The sequence below is a fragment of the Lissotriton vulgaris genome, chromosome 1_1, assembly GCF_964263255.1.
Source record: "Lissotriton vulgaris chromosome 1_1, aLisVul1.2, whole genome shotgun sequence".
NCBI lineage: Eukaryota > Metazoa > Chordata > Amphibia > Caudata > Salamandridae > Lissotriton > Lissotriton vulgaris.
In genome coordinates this window covers 2,023,406,103-2,023,426,194 of record NC_141685.1, presented here as the reverse complement: position 1 = coordinate 2,023,426,194, position 20,092 = coordinate 2,023,406,103, and the positions used below count along the sequence as shown (strand labels likewise).

The following is a 20,092-nucleotide window of genomic DNA, read 5'->3' as shown; positions in this document are numbered from 1 at the left end:
GAAATGGCTGCGCTGTTGGGATTCAGGGGCTGGCGCTTGATTTACTTTGAGTATCTGGGCGATGTATTGAAGAGGGACTCTCCTCGTATGTTTAACTGTCTGCAGAAAGAGTATGATATGCACGACTCGCAGCGAGACAAGCATCTACGGCTTTTAGATGCTCTGCGTACTCACATCCAACAGGGAGTTGCTATTCCAGACTATTCCTCGCTTGAAGACCGGCTACTGCTGGACCTCATACAGGGGAATCCCACATTCACGATATACCGCAAATTGATTAACAACCTTACGGCTCCCTTGGTCTCTCCTAGGGAGGTCTGGGCTGAAGACGTAGGAGTTCTAGATGATGAGGACTGGCAGGAGGTGCTCCAGAGCCCTTTGGGAAGTGGCTATGCGCTTCAAATTCAGATTGGTGCAGCTCAAGATCCTGCATCGGGTCTACTATCCTTGCACTCACCTACATTCCTGGGGTCGTGCCCTGTCTGTGCAGTGTGCTTGAGGGTGCGGGGAGGAAGGTACTTTCATACACATATTATTGGAATGTCCCGAGGTTTTTGTATTCTGGCGGAAGGTTACGGAAGTCATGTCAGAAATGGTGGATGAGCCTGTCCAATTAGACCCAAAATGGCTTCTTCTAATGATAAGAGGCGAGGCAGACTGGTCCAGATATGTGGGCATATGGCTGGCACTGTCAGCGAGGGTGGCAGAGTGCAACATTGCCAGAAACTGGGGGGCACCGGCACCCCGTCCCACCTCCCCCCCCCCCCCCCACCCCGATTGAGGAATTGAAACGTGACCTCGATTGGTGCCAGAGAGGGGAGGAAACAGTGTATAAGAGAAGGGGGTGTGTCAAGAAATAGTAAAGTGTGGATGCCGTGGAGGAGGTACAGAGGGCTGTGGGGGGCAGAACAGTAACACGATGCAGAACAACAAAGGGGCCTGCTCAACCCGAAAATGTGTTGACTGTAATTTCTTGTACATGGCAACTAATGTCCTCATGATATTGTCTCTGTATGATGTGGTCTCTCGAGCTTTTGTTAATAAAAATACTTTTTTTTTTTTTTTTAAGTCCGAGTAATTTGTGACCAGTTTTTGAAAATGGAATTTTGAAACATCGGGCCTTAGATTCCTAAAAAAGAGAAGTCTCATCTAACACGAGCTAGGAAATACCCAAGAATTCTTTGGAAATGTAGCCTTTGTATGCACAGCATATGAAAGTCACAAAATACAACTCTGTAAGTGCTTCAATAAAAGAATTATGTGTATTATTTGTATGTTATACTAACTGCATAATATGTTCCCAATCTGATACTATATTGTGTGCCGTGAAAACTGACTTTATAAAGATTGACCATTTCCCCCGCAGGTGTTAACTACAATTAAGAGTCAACTGTGAAGTCCACCCTAGACCCAGGTCTCACTCATCAAGTCATCCATGGAAGTTTAGTGGAATTCATGTAAAGTTTGAAATCTTTATTCGTGAGGAATTTTAGTTTGACAATTCTATTGCCAGTTTGCACTATACAATTCCGATTACCAATTAAAACTATTCATCTTTAAATATAAAGTAAAAAATTTCGACCAAAACAATTGGGTTTGGTGTACCTGTCTGAGATATAAATACGTTTACACCAATAGCCTCGAAAAAAATAAAACTGTCCTCTGAAGGGCAGTTAAGTCAGAGAACATGGATCAGAAAATCACTGCTCCCACAATGACTGAGATCAAAGGGTGAAAATGCAACTTTTAAGACTGCATGAACCAGAATGGAAAATGGTCACATTAACGGCCACATGCATCATTGTTGCTGTTTGCGATTTCTTAATTGCGAAAATTAAGGAATCCCAATTAAGAAATCGCAAATGGCTATGCACCAAGAAATCGATTTTTTTTTGCGATTTCTTACATTTCCTTAATTGTGATTCACAATTTACGAATCGCAATTAAGGAATCACTTCCCATTGATTCCTATGGGCCATTCCTAGAGGCCCATAGGAATGAATGGGAAGTCATTTTCAATTTGCGATTAGCAATTTGCGAATCGCAAATTGAAAATGCAATTTCAAGGGTGTAGGGGGGGGTCCAGAGGACCCACCCTGCAACCCTGAAATTTAACTTTAAGTGCATTTTTCACACACACATGCCCCAAGGGCATGTGTGTGTGTAAAATGAAACTTTCAAAAATGCACTTTTGTGCATTTTTGAAAGTTTTCGCAAATTACCATGAAGGTCAACTTCATGGGAATTTACCTCTCCCTATTTGCGAATTCACAAATTTAAAATGTTCATGCATTGCTTTTAAGAAATCTCAAATTGCGATTTCTTAAATGCAATCGCAATTTTAGAAATCGCAACGTGATTGCGATTTCTAAAATTGCGAAAAACGTGATGAATCCCAATTTTGTCAATTGCATTCGCAAACAGCCGAAAAATGTGATTCGCACCGTTTTCGAAAGCAATTGACAATGATGTATGTGCCAGATAATGCCTTCGCCAGTGAACTGTTTGCGCTGCTATGTGAGGGTGCACGCTTTAGCATCTGGAGTATAGTACGAAAAAGCATTATTACAACAACCATTTAGAAATATGCAAGGGCAGGGCATGATTTGAAGTTACAAGTAATCAATAATGTCATTTTTTGGAGGGCATTCCTCTGCAAACGAGGGCAGGCACAGGTTGCGTCAGGTAAGACATAGTCACCTGCGTTAGCCAGGGCAGCAGGTGGGTGGTGTGGTTGTCTTCTAATAATTAGGATGCAGCGGTGCACTAGATGTTGGGCAAGCACATAGCTATAACTAAAATAGAGGTTTTAGATAGAGAGCTGCTGAACAGATAGCTAGTGGTGCCAAGACGCAGTTATGACGCTAACTCAAGATAAATACGATAAAGTACCATAGACAGGTAGAGGGTAGACTGCTGGAGCTGGCAGACCATCCAACCACGAGCACCGCACGGGGACGACACTTCCTGAGTCGAGGGGAGATGTGAAAGAGCACAAGTAACTTGGAGGTGTCTTCAACTAATAGAACTGTGAGGTCAGTTTGAAGGCCGGGGGAGAAGAATAGGGGGATGAGTGCACGAAGTGACCCTAAACCACACACCCCTAGAGCTATGATCAGTAGCAGAAGGAGCAGGTGGAGACACCACTTCTGAAACAAGCGCTGCGTCCCTGCAACATACCCCTGCGAGAGGATATGGTGGGCGAGATAGTTCTTGCAACTCAGATGGGCAAGTCGCTCAGGTACAGAGTACAGGTAGAGGTACAACAACGCGATACATGACAGGCAGTCAAAATACACGGACAATGTAAGATATTGATCTCCGGTGTATTGGCTAAGCCAGTAGGTCGGCTTATTGAGCTCACACTGGCAGGGTAGGCTCATTTTGGCCCAACGTAGAAACACAAGTGGACTGGATTGCAGGCTCCCTTGATTGTTATGTGGATATATCTGGAAGAAAGACTATTAGAGTCGTAGAGTACGGAATGATCCTGTTTCCGGGGGAGATTCTACAAAGGCGAGACATGTGTCTAGGAATTATTCCATGAACGTTTTTTGCTCGCCCCTTCCCGTATGTTGATCATGTTGAAACTGACAGGTATTATGTAAGATCCTGAGTACCTTGCAGGAGTTCAAGGGAAGAGAGGCTTGGGTTTCATTAGGCAGTACCAATACAAGAGGAAACTGAAGGGTACTACGATAAAAAAAAAAAAAGTTTAAAAAAAAAAAAGGTACACTGGCCTAAATTGGGAGTCGATATATTCCTCCTGGACGTGCAAGAGGCAGTATACAGCGACAGGATGTAGGTAGCTAAGTGGATGGGGGGGCTCTGTCATCGACGGGGGCCTCCTCCAGAGCTGTGGCGGATTACAGGGCGATCTGGAAGCAGATGGACAGTAAGGGTACCTCTGCGGCAGAAGAGTACAGTAAGGGTGCCTGAGCCAAGGACCAGGAGCCGAAGGAGGTTCCGGGAAACCGCAACGGCGCCCCGTTGTCTTTCGGGCGGTCGGGGGACCTGAACCGACCGGGGGTGTGCCACACCGCTCCCGCCTGACAGGGGGGGGCGGGAGTATAACGAAATGGTAATGTGCTGCACCGTCAGAGCATTGATAATGTGCTGCACCGTCAGAGCATCGACTCGCCGTGCAACATGGCTCCTTAGGCATGCGGGACAGCGAGGGGCTGCCTGCTTTGGATCGCCCGTAAGATGACCCACCATAAACGTCATACCTGTGTTGTATGAAATAAACCTGCAGCAGTTCTTTCCCACAATATGTCTCCTGAGTTTCTTTCCTTGAGTGGGAATTGTAATTGTGTATTGTACAAGCGGGGCGAGCGATGGCAGTGTGGGCACTATGCAATTGACAATGATGCATGTGCCCGATAGTGCCTTCGCCAGTGAACTGTTTGCACTGCTATGTGAGGGTGCACGCTTTAGCATCTGGAGTATATTACGAAAAAGCATTATTACAACAACCATTTAGAAATATGCAAGGGCAGGGCATGATTTGAAGTTACAAGTAATCAATAATGTCATTTGTTTTTTTCCTCCAACATCTTTAAAGAAGCAATATATAAAACTACACAGAAATAAAACTTTTGTGGCTTTTTTTATTTCAGGAAATCATAAAAATGTTTCCGTGTGCGTCAGACCTTGGCTCTCTGTTCTTCCGCAGCAAAGTAACAAAGGCATCTATCTCTTTAGCTGTGATGTGTTTCTCCAACAGTTTTCGGTTGTTGTGCAGCAAAGCTGTGATAGTGTCTTCTGCCAAAATATCGTATCCAATCTGGGACTGCATGTCATAGAAGTGCTTTGCGATGTACTCCTGAAAAACATGAAATCCTGCTCCGTCAACAAGAGATTTTAGCTTCAAGGCTGCCAACATCGGAATACTGCAGTGAACACTCCCACTCTTCCAAACATGCTCTGATTTGTCAAGTGATGTACCCATGATGCACCTCAGGAAGCATGATAAGTGTAAGGATATCTGCCCTCTGGAGCTATTGACGCTTTGGTCCCTCCCCTTCCTTGGTAATTGGCTGCTTTTAGAGCCAATCTGGCATCCTCTGATTGCACCATCGGCGATCATATACCATTAGTGTTGTCCTAGGACCATCCTATCCGAACGTTTGGCCTTTGTGCCTTTATTACAACTAAAAGCAATCTTTATAAGCTCGAGTGCATAACTAAACCATAACTTTACCAAAAACATGGGAAACCAACTTTCAACATCAATTAAGAACAGCAAAAAAAAAGATGATACAATATACAACACATTCAGGTTCATTTTGTTTATGGTACAAAATTATTTTTATATTCTACTGAAGGAAGAATTTTAAATTAACTTTACGTTGTTGATAGGAAAATAAATGTGTTCAAATTAAGTATACAAATATTACAATGCTTACCTTAAATCATTTTGTGGCCTAGGCCTCCTTTGGTCAAGAAGAAAAGTAATCCATTCTTCTGGTATATTAATTTCACTAATCGAGGGGTCAGCATCCCAACGGCAACCACATTAATGGTGGGTACTAAAGCTTCCGGGCTACAAGCTCTACACATCGATGCTATGTTCATATTTTCATATTAGACTAAGTGAAGATACCACCTGTGTCTGAATAGAGAGTCGAACCCTTTCACTTTTCAGCCTCATTAAAGAGTGCCTTATAATTTAGCTCTCTTCCCTCAACTTCCAGTGGGACTTTTCTGTACTCACATTAGGTTAAATACTAAAGATCAGGAATCTTTACACTGGCAATGACTGCCCCAGATTACCAGACGTATTGTCACGCACTCACTCACCACAAGGAGACTCAAGTAAGGAAATGCACTTTAAGCCGGGCTCTCTAAATCAGTTCCTACACAGACTCCAGATCATCCAGAATGCCGCCGCGAGACTCATCCTCAACCTCCCACATTGCACCCATATCTCACCATACCGGAGTTAGCTGCTGCTTGGTAGCGGGACGGCCAAATTCTCTCTGCGCGCATTGCTTATACTATGTTGTCTATTTCTGCGAATTTTTAAAACACTTTTTCTTTGTTAAGTCGCTGTTTTTATTGTATTAAAAATATTCCGACTTGTCTTTTAGCTCCACTGCTATTTTTGAAGACGGTGTGGTTCTTGCTGTCCATCTCCCCGGTCCACCACAGTCATTAGCAGGCTGTTTGTGTGGAGGGAGCATTGGACAGCCCCAGCCGGAGGAATCTATTTTCGGTGGGTCGTCTCTCGGCCGCCATTTTGCTAGGGGTGACGGCCTAGTTCTTCTGCTAGTTGCCAGCTGACACTCTATTTAATTTGCAGATGGCGCGGCAGCGCCGGAGGTGCGCCAAAGGCAAATCTGTCTGCGCCCGTCCACGTGTGGACGACACCAGGCACCAGAAATGCTGGCGGAATTGAGCTATGTGTGCTTTTGGACACTTGAGAGGACTAACTGTCCATCAGCAAGCTGGTAAGCCCATGCAATCAGTGTCTGGGGGTTTCTCTGGAAGGGCCTTTTTTGCTGTCCCAGTTGTGGATATGATTTCTATCCCGGGCTGTTTCTTCATCGCCAACTGTCTCCGCCTAGGCCCTCTTTGAAAATCTGTATCTTAACGTAAGTTCTCTGGCCAAAAATCATATGGAGCTCCACGATTTAATACAGGATGAAGCACCGTATGTTTTCTTTTTAACTGAAACTTGATTGTCTGATGCGATGGTAGCTGAACCTGGGCTGCAGCTTCCCCCAGGCTTTAGCATCTTGACTTTAAATAGGGAGACCAGAGGCGGGGGTATAGCGGTCATCTCTTGCTATCATTGCTCATTTGTTGAGGAGGATGTGGCGGGCTGCAAATGAGCTTGCTTCAGGATCTTCTTTAGTGCTAATTTTACCATGACAGGGCTGTTAATATATCGCCCCCCAGGGCCTGCCACAGAGTTTGAAAATGCTATCCTCGAGGCTGTAGGGTCCCTGGCATTGACAGCGGCTACTTTCAGCAATGTAGGCGATCTAAATCTTTATTTCGATTCTGAAATCAGCAATCAACTTGCTGACTTTACTGCTTGTCAACTAAATCAGTTCGTGGTTGGCCCTACTCACAGTGCTGGTCACCTGCTTAACCCAGTTTTCTCTAATATTCCTTCCCATATTGTCAAGACTCCTAGCCCAGTGTGCTGGTCCGACCATTTTTTGGTTTCTATGTCACTTACGTTGTACGAGCCTGTGTATAGAGCTGACCCAACGGCTTCCTTTCGATGATATTGGCATACATTGAATCTGGAGGAGTTCAATGCCATCCTGTATCTTAGTCCTCCTATTTTAGCCAGTGACCCCGATCTGGCATACAAAACACTTTGTGACTGGATCTTACTTGCTTTGGATTCACTTAATCCAGCCAATTGGTCCAAGGGCCCCTGAACAAATTCCGATCCATGGTTTAATGATTCATTGGCCGCTATGCGCAAATCTTGCAAAAAAACTACAAAGGGTCTGGAGAAGGGACTATGACCCTGTGGCCAAAAAAGTCTACCAGGCTGCTATCAAGAACTATCATAGGGCCATACATTCAGAACGGGTGGCCTACTTTACTATGGAGATTAAGTCCAGTAAGAACCCAGCCAAGTGTATTTTTAAAAACCTTAACGATCTTAAAAGTAGGAAAGACTCTGCTACTTCCATATTTTGTCTGAGCAGCAGTGCGAGGACCGGGCAGCTTTTTTTGTGAGTTAGTTGGAGGGGATTTATAAATCCTTTCCTGGGGCCACCACGGGTCTCACTGTCACGCATGGACCTCCTCCCACGCACCCTCTGGCAGCCATCCCCTCTATCTCATATGATGAGTTTCTTCTGCTAAGTAAGAAGGTTAAATCTGGCTCTCCCACGGATCCAATGAAACCGGCTCAGTTTAGAGATTCCCTACCAGTGCTTCTTGTACCATTGTGCCAGATGATTAATATCTCGCTTACCACAGCAGTAGGATGTGGAAGCAAGCAAGGGTAGTTCCTCTACTTAAGAAACTGTCACTGGATCCAGCAAAATTGGAAAATTTCCAACCTATATCGTTACTACCTTGGGTAGCTAAAATTGCTGAGGCAGACGTTAACAACACCCTCATGTACTTTCTGAACGACATCGGCTTCTTGGATCCGTCCCAGAATTGTTTCCGCCCCGGGCACAGCACAGAGACTGCTCTCCTAGCTGTGACCGAACATCTACGGACCATTCTGGATGAGGGGCACACCACGGCGCTGATATTGCTTGATCTTAGTGCCGCGTTTGACATGGTCTCCCACTGGATCCTCTTAAATCGTCTGGAAGAGGCGGGTGTCGTAGGGCTAGCCTTGGATTGTCAGACAGAACATTCCAAGTATCTGCCCCCTCCTTTCTCTCCAGCGCCCAGTCCATTGGCGAGGGTGTTCCTCAGGGCTCTGCTCTCAGCCCCGTACTTTTCAATCTTTATGTCCAACTCCTTGCCACGGTGGCCAGGGACAATGGTATTACCATGGTCTTGTACGCTGATGATACGCATTTGGTGGTGGTCCTCTCTGACAACCCTATGCAGGGCGCTGCAAAATTTCGGAATGGCCTAGCGGCGGTCGCAAGGTGGATGCCCACCAACTGCCTCCAGCTCAACGCCAATAAGTCTGAGGTGTTGGTGGGGAGAGATAAGGGACTATGGAGTGAGCATTGGTGGCCCAAGACCCTGGGTTGTGCTCCCACCCCCAAGTTGGTAGAAAAAATCTTGGGGTTTGGCTGGATGACACTCTCAGCTTTGAGGAGCACACCAAGAAAATAGCAGGTACGTGCTTTGGCTTACTCCGGGGTTTAAGGTCCTTGCTGGGCTTCTTTGATCCATCTACCTGCCAGATGACAGTACAGTCAGCCATTCTGTCCAGATTGGACTATGCTAATTCGCTCCTGCTAGGGGCAAATAAGGCAGAAACGACTCGTCTGCAGTGTGTTCAGAACGCAGCAGCTCGAGTCCTGTTGAGGCTTCCAAGAACCTGCTCTGCGATGCGGGCCATTCGCCGTCTACATTGGCTGCCTATGACCAAAAGGATCAAATTCAAGACTCTGTGCCTGACCTTTAAAATTCTAAAACATTCTTCCCCTGAGATCCTGTCCAATCTACTGGTACCCTACGTACTCATGCGCCAGCTACGCTCAGCTGAGCAATATCTGGCTACAGTTCCACGAGTGAAGCGTCTCCGAGCTGGAGGACGTTCTTTTTGCTGTTTAGCGGCCAAGCTGTGGAATTCTCTGCCCACACAGATTCACTATCTGGATAGCCTGCTGTCTTTTCGGAAAGGCTTCCAAAACCTGTGGTTTAGCCCTGCGCTTCCTCATTGACACTGCTACTAGCGCCGGGACGTCTCTTCGCTGAGGCAGCTGTGCCCTATATAAAAAGATTAAACATAACATAACATACCTCAGAGAGCTCCACTGGCTCCCTATTCACAAACACAGACAATTCAAACTGCTCATGCACACATGCAAAGCACTCCACAATATTGGACCAGCTTACCTGAACAGCTGAATACACTTTCACCATCATACCAAATACTTACGCTTAGTATTACTCTCACTCACTCGCACCCCTGCTTTCACAAAAGCAAATTGGGAAGTCACTCATTTTCTTACACTGCACTACTCAAAACCCGAAATGACCTCCCACAACACATCAGAGCCTCCTCCGCACTTATTGAATTCTGCAAGAGGCTGAAGACTTGGCTCTCACACTAACTCTGCTGCGCTTAACACCTACATACCTACTCAATTGTATGGATATCCTCACAGGTGATCAGTGCGCTATACAAATCCAGGTAACATAATCTAACATAACACAGAAAATCATGTCCCAGGTCCTATTCTACCGAAGATAATGTCAATTCTTTTTTCTTTACCCTGAGGCAGTGCAAAAGCTTATGCAACTCTGGTTGCATATACTATAGGTCTTCTCACCTTGTGATATACATTTCAAAGGCATGGTAACTTCTCTGGCTACCTCAGCTGGAGAACCCTGTTGGACTATTCAATCATCAGTTAAAGACGCGTCACCTGGAACCAACTGCCTATAAGCTTTCCAACTGGAAGCACGTAAGAAGCTAGTCAGTGACGTGTACATTTTTCTCATGACATTTTCTAATACTTATAACACTAAGTAAGTAACACTGTGCATGTCGGGTATTTGTAAGCGTCTATGGAGAGTAGAATATGCAGTCTCCAGTTGTGCAATGAAACCAATCCAATGCTTATTTTGTTGCCCAAAATGACAGAAAATTGTGATTTTACTAAAGACAGCTACTGGCAGAACTGCAACCCTCTCTCCTTTTAGTTTCCTTCTATCTGATATTCTTTTCTGCTTTCATTTTAGTATTAAACAGGCCTTAGAAATAAAGAGAGGATCCACAACTGTTTTAAGTTCTAATCTGTAAAGACAAACTCATAAGTTATAAGTTCTAATTATATCAGGGCACCAGAAAGAGGGCTAAGCAGTGGCAGCTGGCCCTTCGGGGTTTGAGAGGCGGAGCTTCCTGGCTCCGACATGCACACTGCACGTATGATGTAAAATATTCTAAATCCGTCGCCATTTTTCCTCCTCCACAGTGTGTAGATAGGAGTGGATGATAGCTCAGATGCAGCTGTTCTACTTCTGCTGAGGGCACCATTAGCACAGAAAAAAGATCCTTACAGGTCCCTGAATCTGGCTCTCTTTAGTAGGGAAAAGTCTGATGGATAGCTGAAGGCATCCAATGAAAGGGAGAATTCTCTGGCTTCAACCAGAACACAACAGCTGCCAAGGTGCATCTATCTTCAGACAACTGAGGATTTACAGATTTGTTTAAACATTTGGCCTATCATCCATTTGAATACCAACAATGCCATTGACCAACAACTTTGAGAGGGAAATAGGTCAGAGTGGGTGGAGAGAAGGCGTATGGCACACGCATGAAACATTTAAAGCAGCAATTGTTATAATTTGCACATGTCGGTAGGAAGTCCCTGTTCATTTGCTATTTCTGGACACCAGTGCCGGAGAATATATTTGCATTTAAAAAGATAAAGGGGAAGATCCAGGATACCAGCGAGGATGATTAGTAGCAGAACAATTTTTCTAGCATGAGAAGGAGGGAGGGGAAGGAAGGTGATCTTGCCTTGGGCATTTGGACTTATGCTTTGAAGAGGTGCAGTCAAATGGGCGCACTTCGGAAGGACAAGCCTGGAGAAGGAGTAAAACCTTGTTTTGCTAATTTTTCATGGGATTTCTGTCCCACAGATGTTGTTTGGCTTTCAGCTATTCTAGCTCTGTCAGTGATGATGCAGTCAATTCTTGATTGCTTTGAAGGCTGGGTGATAGGAAGGAGTTCAAAGTCCAAAGTATCTTGTGAGACTGGTGATCGGGTGCACAGATGCAGTAATGCAAACTATTGCAGTCCTTGACGTGCAATGTGGGGGGAACCCTCTAGGTAGCCCCCGACCATTCAAGAGGGGCCCAAATCACAAATCACAAGGACAATGAATATTTGTGAGATATGGGAGACTCAGGAGGTGCCTAATCACATTCTGAAGGTGGGAGCCATCATTTTGCATTATGCCACTGCACAGGCATCCTCACTACTTGGATTGCACAATACAAATGTGGTTCCATAACTAGGGAACAGCTAACGTTATCTCAAAGTATTCGAAAGCTATACATTCCTTTCAGCAGTTTTCCCTCAAGAAAGAACTACCTCTTCTTAGCCTTTTGGTTCTGTGTGTCCAAGACCACTATTTTAGACATGGCATAGCATTGTATCTGTAACTATAATGCTTTTGGCAAACAATCCACAATGCTACAGCCATCCATTAAGGAGAGAAGGTATTGGAAGGAAAAGCACTGTGTCTGGTGATACCTATCTCTTGCCTTTGACCTACCCACACTTTCCCCTCCAGGGCTATCTCTTCAGAACGCCCTTGTGGGCCCTGGTAGAGCTAGGCATACTTGAAGGCACAAAGTCGATTCGGAGTCTGAATACATCCTAATACTGTCACTAGTCATTGTCCCCGCGGAACCCCGCGGAACCCCGCGGAACCCAGTCATGATCCTACCAAAGCCTAAACACCACAGACCTCCAGCCCTACCTTAGGATTCTCCCTCTCTGCCTAAATATTACCTGCAAGGCATTCCACCAATGTACTTCCCCGGTATCTTTATTCCAGTCCCAGTCGAAAAACCCCTTATTACCTTTTCTTGGTCAATTATCAGGGCTTAAGACACATTAATATTCTTCCATGTACTACACGGTGGTGAGAGGCGAGCATAAAGAGGTGTACCACACTTGGAATAAGTGTGACTACAGGGGGTCTGGCCCTCCACCAGTTCTAGTACGACTATGATATGAACTCATAATTTCACCTCCTGCGAAGGGAACTTCCTCCACACGGAAAAATATTAATGTGTCTTAAGCCACGATAACTGACCATGAAAAGGTAACAAGGGGTTTTTCGACTGGGACTGGTAGAAGTCCTGAGGAAGACCAGTTTAACCCTACACTGGGGGCCTGTTGGCACGGTCGAAACATGTTGACAATCATGGCAGTTAAGGAGGGGTGTTAGGAGTACCTAGATAGCTCCAGACACCAGCATCCTTCACTTTTTTAATCTTGGCCGGGGGACCCTTGAATAAAGTCTAATTGTAGGATACCCCCGAGTTAGTTTTAGCCACTTTTCACTGCAATATCTCTATCAGTGTTCCCAGTCAATTTGTTGGTACCTATTAGGTTTGTTTTGTGTTGCTGGTCTTCCCCTACCCTGTGCTCCATCCTGTGCTTGGCTACGCCAGGGTGTATTGTAAGCTGATCCGATGATGAAGCATGTCACACATATTAGTGTGTGAGGGCAGTTTTATTCAACACTATTTGTGCCACTGCATATTCTTGATTTTGAATCCTCCCTACCCCTTCTGGTGTTACAATGTTTGGACAGGGGGTTCGGGGTAGGTGAGCCGATACCCTCACCCCTCCTTTTGTGTGAGATAGCACCAGAGAGATCCCAGAAGTCCATCAAAGCACAGGAACCAGATATCCATGTAGCCCAAAAACGGACTGCTTTGCATCTCTAATGTACCATCTACGACCACCAATTGCGGCAGGACCAGAATCTGCCTCAGTTTGTATTTCCTGAACTTCATCAACTGAGCATGTACACCAGCTTCACACCTACCATTACTGGACCCTGTCTTCAATCCCCCACTCTTAAGAGAAGCATCCTTGAGCTGCAGAGAAACTCCAACACTAACCCAGCCTAAACCTACCCTCATCCAGTGCCTTCACAGGTAGGATGTAAAGGGCTCTGCCTGCCTGCACCTCTATGCCAGGCAAAGCCATTCCATAGTGTACTCCTTCGTAAGCTCTTACAACCTCCAGCAAGTCTGAGCAAACAAGTGTCCTCTCTCTCACAATAAACAATTATATATCAGTATTTTACCGTCACAATGACGGACACCAAAATTATTAAAAAGCAACCGCGTTTCAGGCATCACCTCACACGAGGCATCTCACCCAACCCTCCCTACGACAGACAAGCTGGCTTTTCGTAGGAGCACAAAAACCGAACTGGATTAAACAAAAAAAATCAGTGGTCCAAAAAAGGCAATGAATGTACAAAGTGGGGATTCTCAACACATATACACAATAAAAATGGTTCTGTAAGTCAATTGCATCCTCACAATGAAGCAAGTAATCATTTGAAATGATTTTCATTCATCTGTAACAGAACTGATGTCACACTCTAAAGTAGACCTTCAACAAGAGCACAAACTAATGTACAACAGTCCCAACTCATCTTTGACTTAGCACCTTAGCTGCTTTGGAACGTCCAGCTCCAGTGCTGAACGTTCCATTGCGCAGGTGCAGTTGGAACGTCCAACGGCCGACGGCAGCACTCCCGAGGTAGTGGTGCCGTCGGCCGCTGGTATAGGCGCAGCGCTTAAGAGGATAAACAAAGAACAGCTGCACGCCTAGAAAAAATGTAAAACCATTGAGAATCTAATACATCGGAAACAGAGGTAGAAGCACAACAGGCCATGCTGCTCAGAAATACCAGCTAAGTCTTTGTAATAAAAACAGGTTGACAACGTTAGTAGCTGGGAACAAGGTTACATAGCCTGATGCTGAACTCAGAATTAAAGAAAAAACAATTGGTAAGTAATTAAACACAATAGGCCCGGAGCCATACCCCTGGAGAGGGCCAAACAAGAAATGAACACTAATTTCAAGGAGGTTGACATACTACAAACCAGATAGGAACTGTGTTGGACTGAATTGGGCTGTGGCTGAGACATATAGTATACAGATGGACAGAACACCCTGTGAAGACACCAAACAAGTGAGCCTTCCACGGCACACAACCAACATACATTGGTGGCTCAATTACTACTTGGTAATCCAACAAACACTTTTAGATACCCTTGTAATAACTGCCAAGAGTGAATAGTACATTCTAGGTTTGACTGAGGTTTGCTCTGAAGACAAGACTACTCTTACATTCCATGACCTCTGACTGCCTGGTCAGGGAACTCTGCTCTTCACTCATGCTGCTCAGTCATTGCAAAGCTGCCCTCCAGCATCTCTATGCCCCAGGTAGGTGCTCATATCCATCTCCTCTTTTGTGCCTTGTTGTGTTTTACAGTTGTTTTCCCCGCCACTGTGGCCCATCCCCCCCTGCCAGTACCCGCTCTCGCCTCCCACTACACTCCCTCCCCATCCCCTACTTAATGGCAGCCGTTATTCGGCTGTGCGCAGCGGGTGCGCCAAAGGCAAGTCAGTCTACGGCCGTCCGCGACCAGCGCCAGGGACCTTGGTTCTTCGACCACCCACCAATACGACGTAGCTGCCTTACACGCACTCAACCCTGGAAGGAACAACTGCCAGCCGTGTACACCGAACACCACCCACAGCCAGTTCTCCTGCCGACACTGCCGACAAACCTTCACGACCTCCGGACCCCCAGGCCACCGCACTCCCGCCAGACGCCATCCTCCTCAACGTATGCTCCCTGCACAGACACGCAGTAGAAATCTGGGACTTCCTCAGCACCCTCTCGCCAGATGGCGACTTCTTCACGGAAAATTCGACCAACCCCCACCTCCGCTTTCGACATCGCTACCGCCATCCCTGACAGATACAAGATCCAGGGGAAGGACCACCCCAACAACCCAGGAGAAGGACTCACTCTGACTCACCACCTCCAGCACGAATGACTCCCCGTCCGGCACGGAACATCTCCTTTTACATTCCAATTCCAGATCCAGAACAGCCGCAGAACAGCCCTACGTGGCACCCTCGCCTACAGACGACTCGGAACTCGAACCACGTTCACCCCTTCCATCGCCGACCTCATTGCACCCTACACCATCGCCTCCATGGAAACATACTGCTAAGAGACCTCAATTTCAACCTCGAAAACCTCAGCGACCCCAACTCCTCCGCCCTCGTGGACAACCTCGCCAACATCGGACTGAAATAGCTCATCACCAACGCTACCCACAAGGCAGGACATACCCTCGACCCCATTTTCGCAGGATGTAACAACACCTACTTCAGCCACACCACGTAACCCCCCTTGACGGACCACCATTGCATACACTTTTCTTTCGACAAAGCCACCGCTCGCAAACCTACACCACACCTGCTGCAAAGGAACTGGAGCAAGGTCACCGAAGAGCACCTCAACTCCACCCTCAACCACAATCCCCCTCCCACCCCGAATGACGGCAACTCTGCAGCCAAAGAACTACACTGATGGAACACCCATGGCGCAGATCAGCTCGCCCTCCTCCGCAACCCCGAAAGACAGCGCCCCATGGAGGCCACCTGGTTCACCACTGCCCGCCAAGAATCCAGACGCATCTGCAGTCATCTTAAGTAGCTATGGAGAAGCAGCAAAACCGCAGCAGACCGGACCACTTACAAGAACGCCATGACTGAATACCACCAGCGCATCAGATCCATCAAAAGGACCTTCATCCAAATCAAAATCCTCCCCAACTTTAGCAACTCAATGGAACTTGTCAGCATCATTCAAGAATTCATCAAACCCCCGAGCGTAGCCACAGACGTCACACCCTCCCAGGACCTTTGCAACAAAATCGGCTCCAACTTTCATCTGAAAATCAAGTTCCTCTACGACAACTTCAACTACCCCATCATCCAGCAACAACAGCCAGCCTACCATCTTCACCTCGACCCGGTCACCACCGAAGACACCACCATAACCATGAAAAGCATTCCCTCAGGAGCCCCAACGGACCCCTGCCCACTGCACATCTTCCACAGAGCTGCCACTGCCAAAGCACAGGAGCTACGACACACCATCAACACCACCTCCGAATCCGGCACATTCCTCTACGACTGGAAATGTGCAGAAGTCAAGCCGCTCCTCAAGAAGAACTCCACAGACCCGACGGACCTCAAAATCTACTGACCGATCTCTCTACACCCCTTCCTGGACAAATTCACTGAGAAGATAGTCAACATCCAGCTATTTAATTGACGAGAACCCCATCCTCGATCTTTCCTAATCCAGATTCCGTAGCAACCACAGCACCAAGACCACGCTCCTCGCCGCCACAGATGACATCCGCACTCTCCTCGACCAGGCCCTGGCGTGGCCCTTATCCTACTAGATCTCTCTGCAGCCTTTGACACCGTCTCCCACGCACTCTCACCACCAGGCTCCACAACGTCAGCATACAGGGAACCCGCCCTCGACTGGCTCCGCTCCTTTATCACTGGCAGAACCCAAAGAATCACACTCCTGCCCTTTGTCTTTGAACCCACAGAGATTAACTACCGAGTACCCCAAGGATCATCGCTCAGCCCTACGATCTTCAATATCTACATGGCCCCTCTCGCCATCGTCAGACAGTGTGGGCTCCGCATAGTATCCTACGTCACTGACACCCAGCTCCTCCTCTCCCTCACAAAGGATCCCCACACCACCAGACTCAGCTTTCAGGAAGAAATGAAAGATGTCACATCCTGGATGAGCAGCAGTTGCCTGCAGCTCAATTCCGAGAAGACAGAAGTCCTCGTCCTCTGACCTACCCCCTCAGCAAGGGACAATACCTGGTGGCCCACCACCCTTGGCAAACCCCCCACTCCCACGGACCACACCTGAAACCTCTGCATCCTACTCAACTCCTCCCGAACCATGACCTGATGGATCAACGTTGTTGCCTCCCTCTGCAAGACCTTCAAATGGGTCCCCCCGAACACAAAAAGACCGTCAAAAACACACTCCTAATAAGCAGATTGGACTAAGGAAAGGCCCTCTAGGCCGGAATGAACAAATCCCTGCTACGCAAACTCCAGACCATCCAAAAACACCCCGGCCAGACTCATTCTCGGCATTCCATGACATGAACACATCGCACAACACCTGCGGGACCTCCACTGGCTCCCAGTTGAGAAGGGAGTAACCATCAAGCTACTCACCCATGCCTACCAATGCCTCCACAACACCGGACCCCAATACATCAACGAAAGAGTCTCCTTCCATGTACCCAAGAGAAAGCTCTGCTCCGCCAACCTACACGAAAGCCTGCGCATCCGCAGAGCAGGTGGAAGAGCCTCCTGCTACATCGCAGCAAAGACCTGAAATGAGCTCCCAATCGACATCAGACGCTCCCCCACTCTGCGCTCCTTCAGGAAGAGCCTCAAGACCAGACTCTTTGGCTGACTCGGAGCTGCACCTCCGAACCCAGCACCTTGAGAACCTCGCGGGTGAGTAGCGTACTTCACAATCCCCTGATTGATTACATGATCCTACCTAAATACAGCTTTATCTGCAAAAATAGAGAAAGGTAGAAAATGACATTTATAGACTCTAAAGGGGTCTGGTGCACTGAACATTCCGATCTTTTATATAATTTACAGTCTTCCAGTCAAAGAATAGAGACAGGACAGGCAATGACAAACATTAGAGAAGGGCCAGTTCATACGTGCAAACAAGTGTACAGTTTTCCTACTCCTTAAGGCTCTCAGAAGCAGATGAGAAGGTTGACTGTGAATTTCTGAACAAAATATAGAAGTTACAGATAAATCAACAGCTTTGAAATGGATAAGACACTCGATCCAATATTGCAGTGAATACATTTTGACCACTTCAGCAGAGTCCATATTTTGCAAAGATCCTTATAAAACACAGCACTGGGCTACTACCTCATCTCACTTTCTACAAGCATACTTATAGTCACTAAAGTTCTACAATCGCTTGGAGCACTGCACATAAGCAATTCAACCTAAAATTGTTTTATTGCAAAAAATATAACTGTTTATTCCAATACATTTTTTAAAGACTAGAAATCAATAATGATGTTCCAAATATAGTGCAGAACAAAGATCACAAAATCATGTACTAACCAAATACATGTGCCCACAGTACAACAACAGTGTACCAGGTTTGCACAATTTGGGGCAAAGTGTGAATAGTTCAGACAGACAATGGAAGACTCAATGAGCTACTATTGGTCATTTCTTATATGATGTCCAATTAGAATATCTTTGGCAATTACTAATGTAATTTCCATCTCTTATACTTTCCTGCAGCAGCAGTGTTGTCTGTGATAGCACCCACCATCAGAACAGATTGACTGTAGCTATATGCTGGGGGTGGGATTGTGCAGGTATGTTTTTGCACTGCTGCAATTTGTAATGGTTGATGTAGCAATTAGTTGAGAGAAAACAAGGACCCCCTGGGTATCAATAATACACAGATTCCTAGGGCAGGGTAAGAACCAATGTGAGTACAAAATCCTAGGCCATCCACAGAATAAGTGACCATAAAGGCTAGGACCAGTGGAGAAGAAGAATTGTCGAAAACTAATGTGTATCTTAAAAAATATATATATTTAATTAGACATAGATAAAAATCATATAGAGACTCAAAAATATAAGTCAAACTATATGATACAGTAAAATAGTGACATATACAAATCTTGAAAAAAATACATCAAACACATTCATTAAGAAACAAATACATCATAGTAACAGTGTAGATCACGACTGATTGTAAAGATTATACACAAAAAATTCTAAAATGACAGTTGCAATTATTGAAAGATTATTAAGTGGACTCGACGCGCGTTTCGGCAGTAGAAGAACTGCCTTCTTCAGGAGTCGTTGATGAAACTCTGGAAAGAATGTTATAGGAAAGAATGTTATATATAACAGTGCATATATTCTGTTACATACTTACTACATATACCTAACTGTATACCTATTTACTTGTTACACAAAACAGAATTCGTAACAACTCTTAATCTACCAGAGAGGTCCAGACATAAAAATTAGTCACTTAACATCATATAATAGACCGATATATGTACAAGGTTAGTGCAGTACTTAGCTAAACAAAAGAACAGTCAGTCATATAGGATTCATTATTGGTATAGGTACAGTTGATTGTCATAGAGAACATTTACAAATAATTTCTCAATAAGAATCTCATAGTTTAGACTGATCACGAATGATGTATTGTGGTCTCAGTTCTGAGTACAAACATGTCAATTAACTTACATTTGCGATGTTGTATATCATTCCATTCTTTACAAAGGGATCGATGATAACTTCCCAAAAAAAAGACCAAAAACACAGGGCCACTTGGTGGGGCTAATACCTAATTTAAACAGAAATTATTATTAAGATAAACTACGTAGTTGAAAAGGGAAGAGAACACTTTGAACACAATGGGTTAACTTAAACAATTGCTTAATGCAAACGATGCAGTCTCTAATGGAGAGGATATTAGGATTCATAAAATTAATAAAACTGTATTTGACAAAAAGATATATTTATCGAGTAAAGAATTGCATATTTCCACTATTTTTGTGATCTAATGTGACTAATCCTGTATTTGAATATATTAATACGGAAAGAGCAAATCACTGGAGGTAGAGGTCATTGTTGGGATCGAAGTTTGAAATTGCATATCACTGTGCTCGGCATAACAAAGACAAAGGAAGATAAGAGAAACTTATAAAAGGAGAACTCTGCCGATAAAGATATCGATTTAGAATCCATCATCAATTGGGTAATATCTTTAGTGAGCGGGTACATAGTGTTTAAAGAAGA

General features: G+C 45.5%; 1 protein-coding gene across 5 annotated transcripts in view; it reads right to left on the bottom strand.

Moving 5' to 3' along the window:
- ITPR2 (inositol 1,4,5-trisphosphate receptor type 2) overlaps window positions 1–20,092 on the bottom strand; it is a 1,555,333-nt gene that overhangs the window by 890,491 nt on the left and 644,750 nt on the right. For all 5 annotated transcript variants that reach the window (XM_086920227.1, XM_086920242.1, XM_086920233.1 and 2 more), the window contains one exon: window positions 4,653–4,825. In XM_086920227.1, the coding sequence (XP_086776353.1) occupies window positions 4,653–4,825 (173 nt within the window). The remainder of the gene's footprint in view (window positions 1–4,652; window positions 4,826–20,092) is intronic.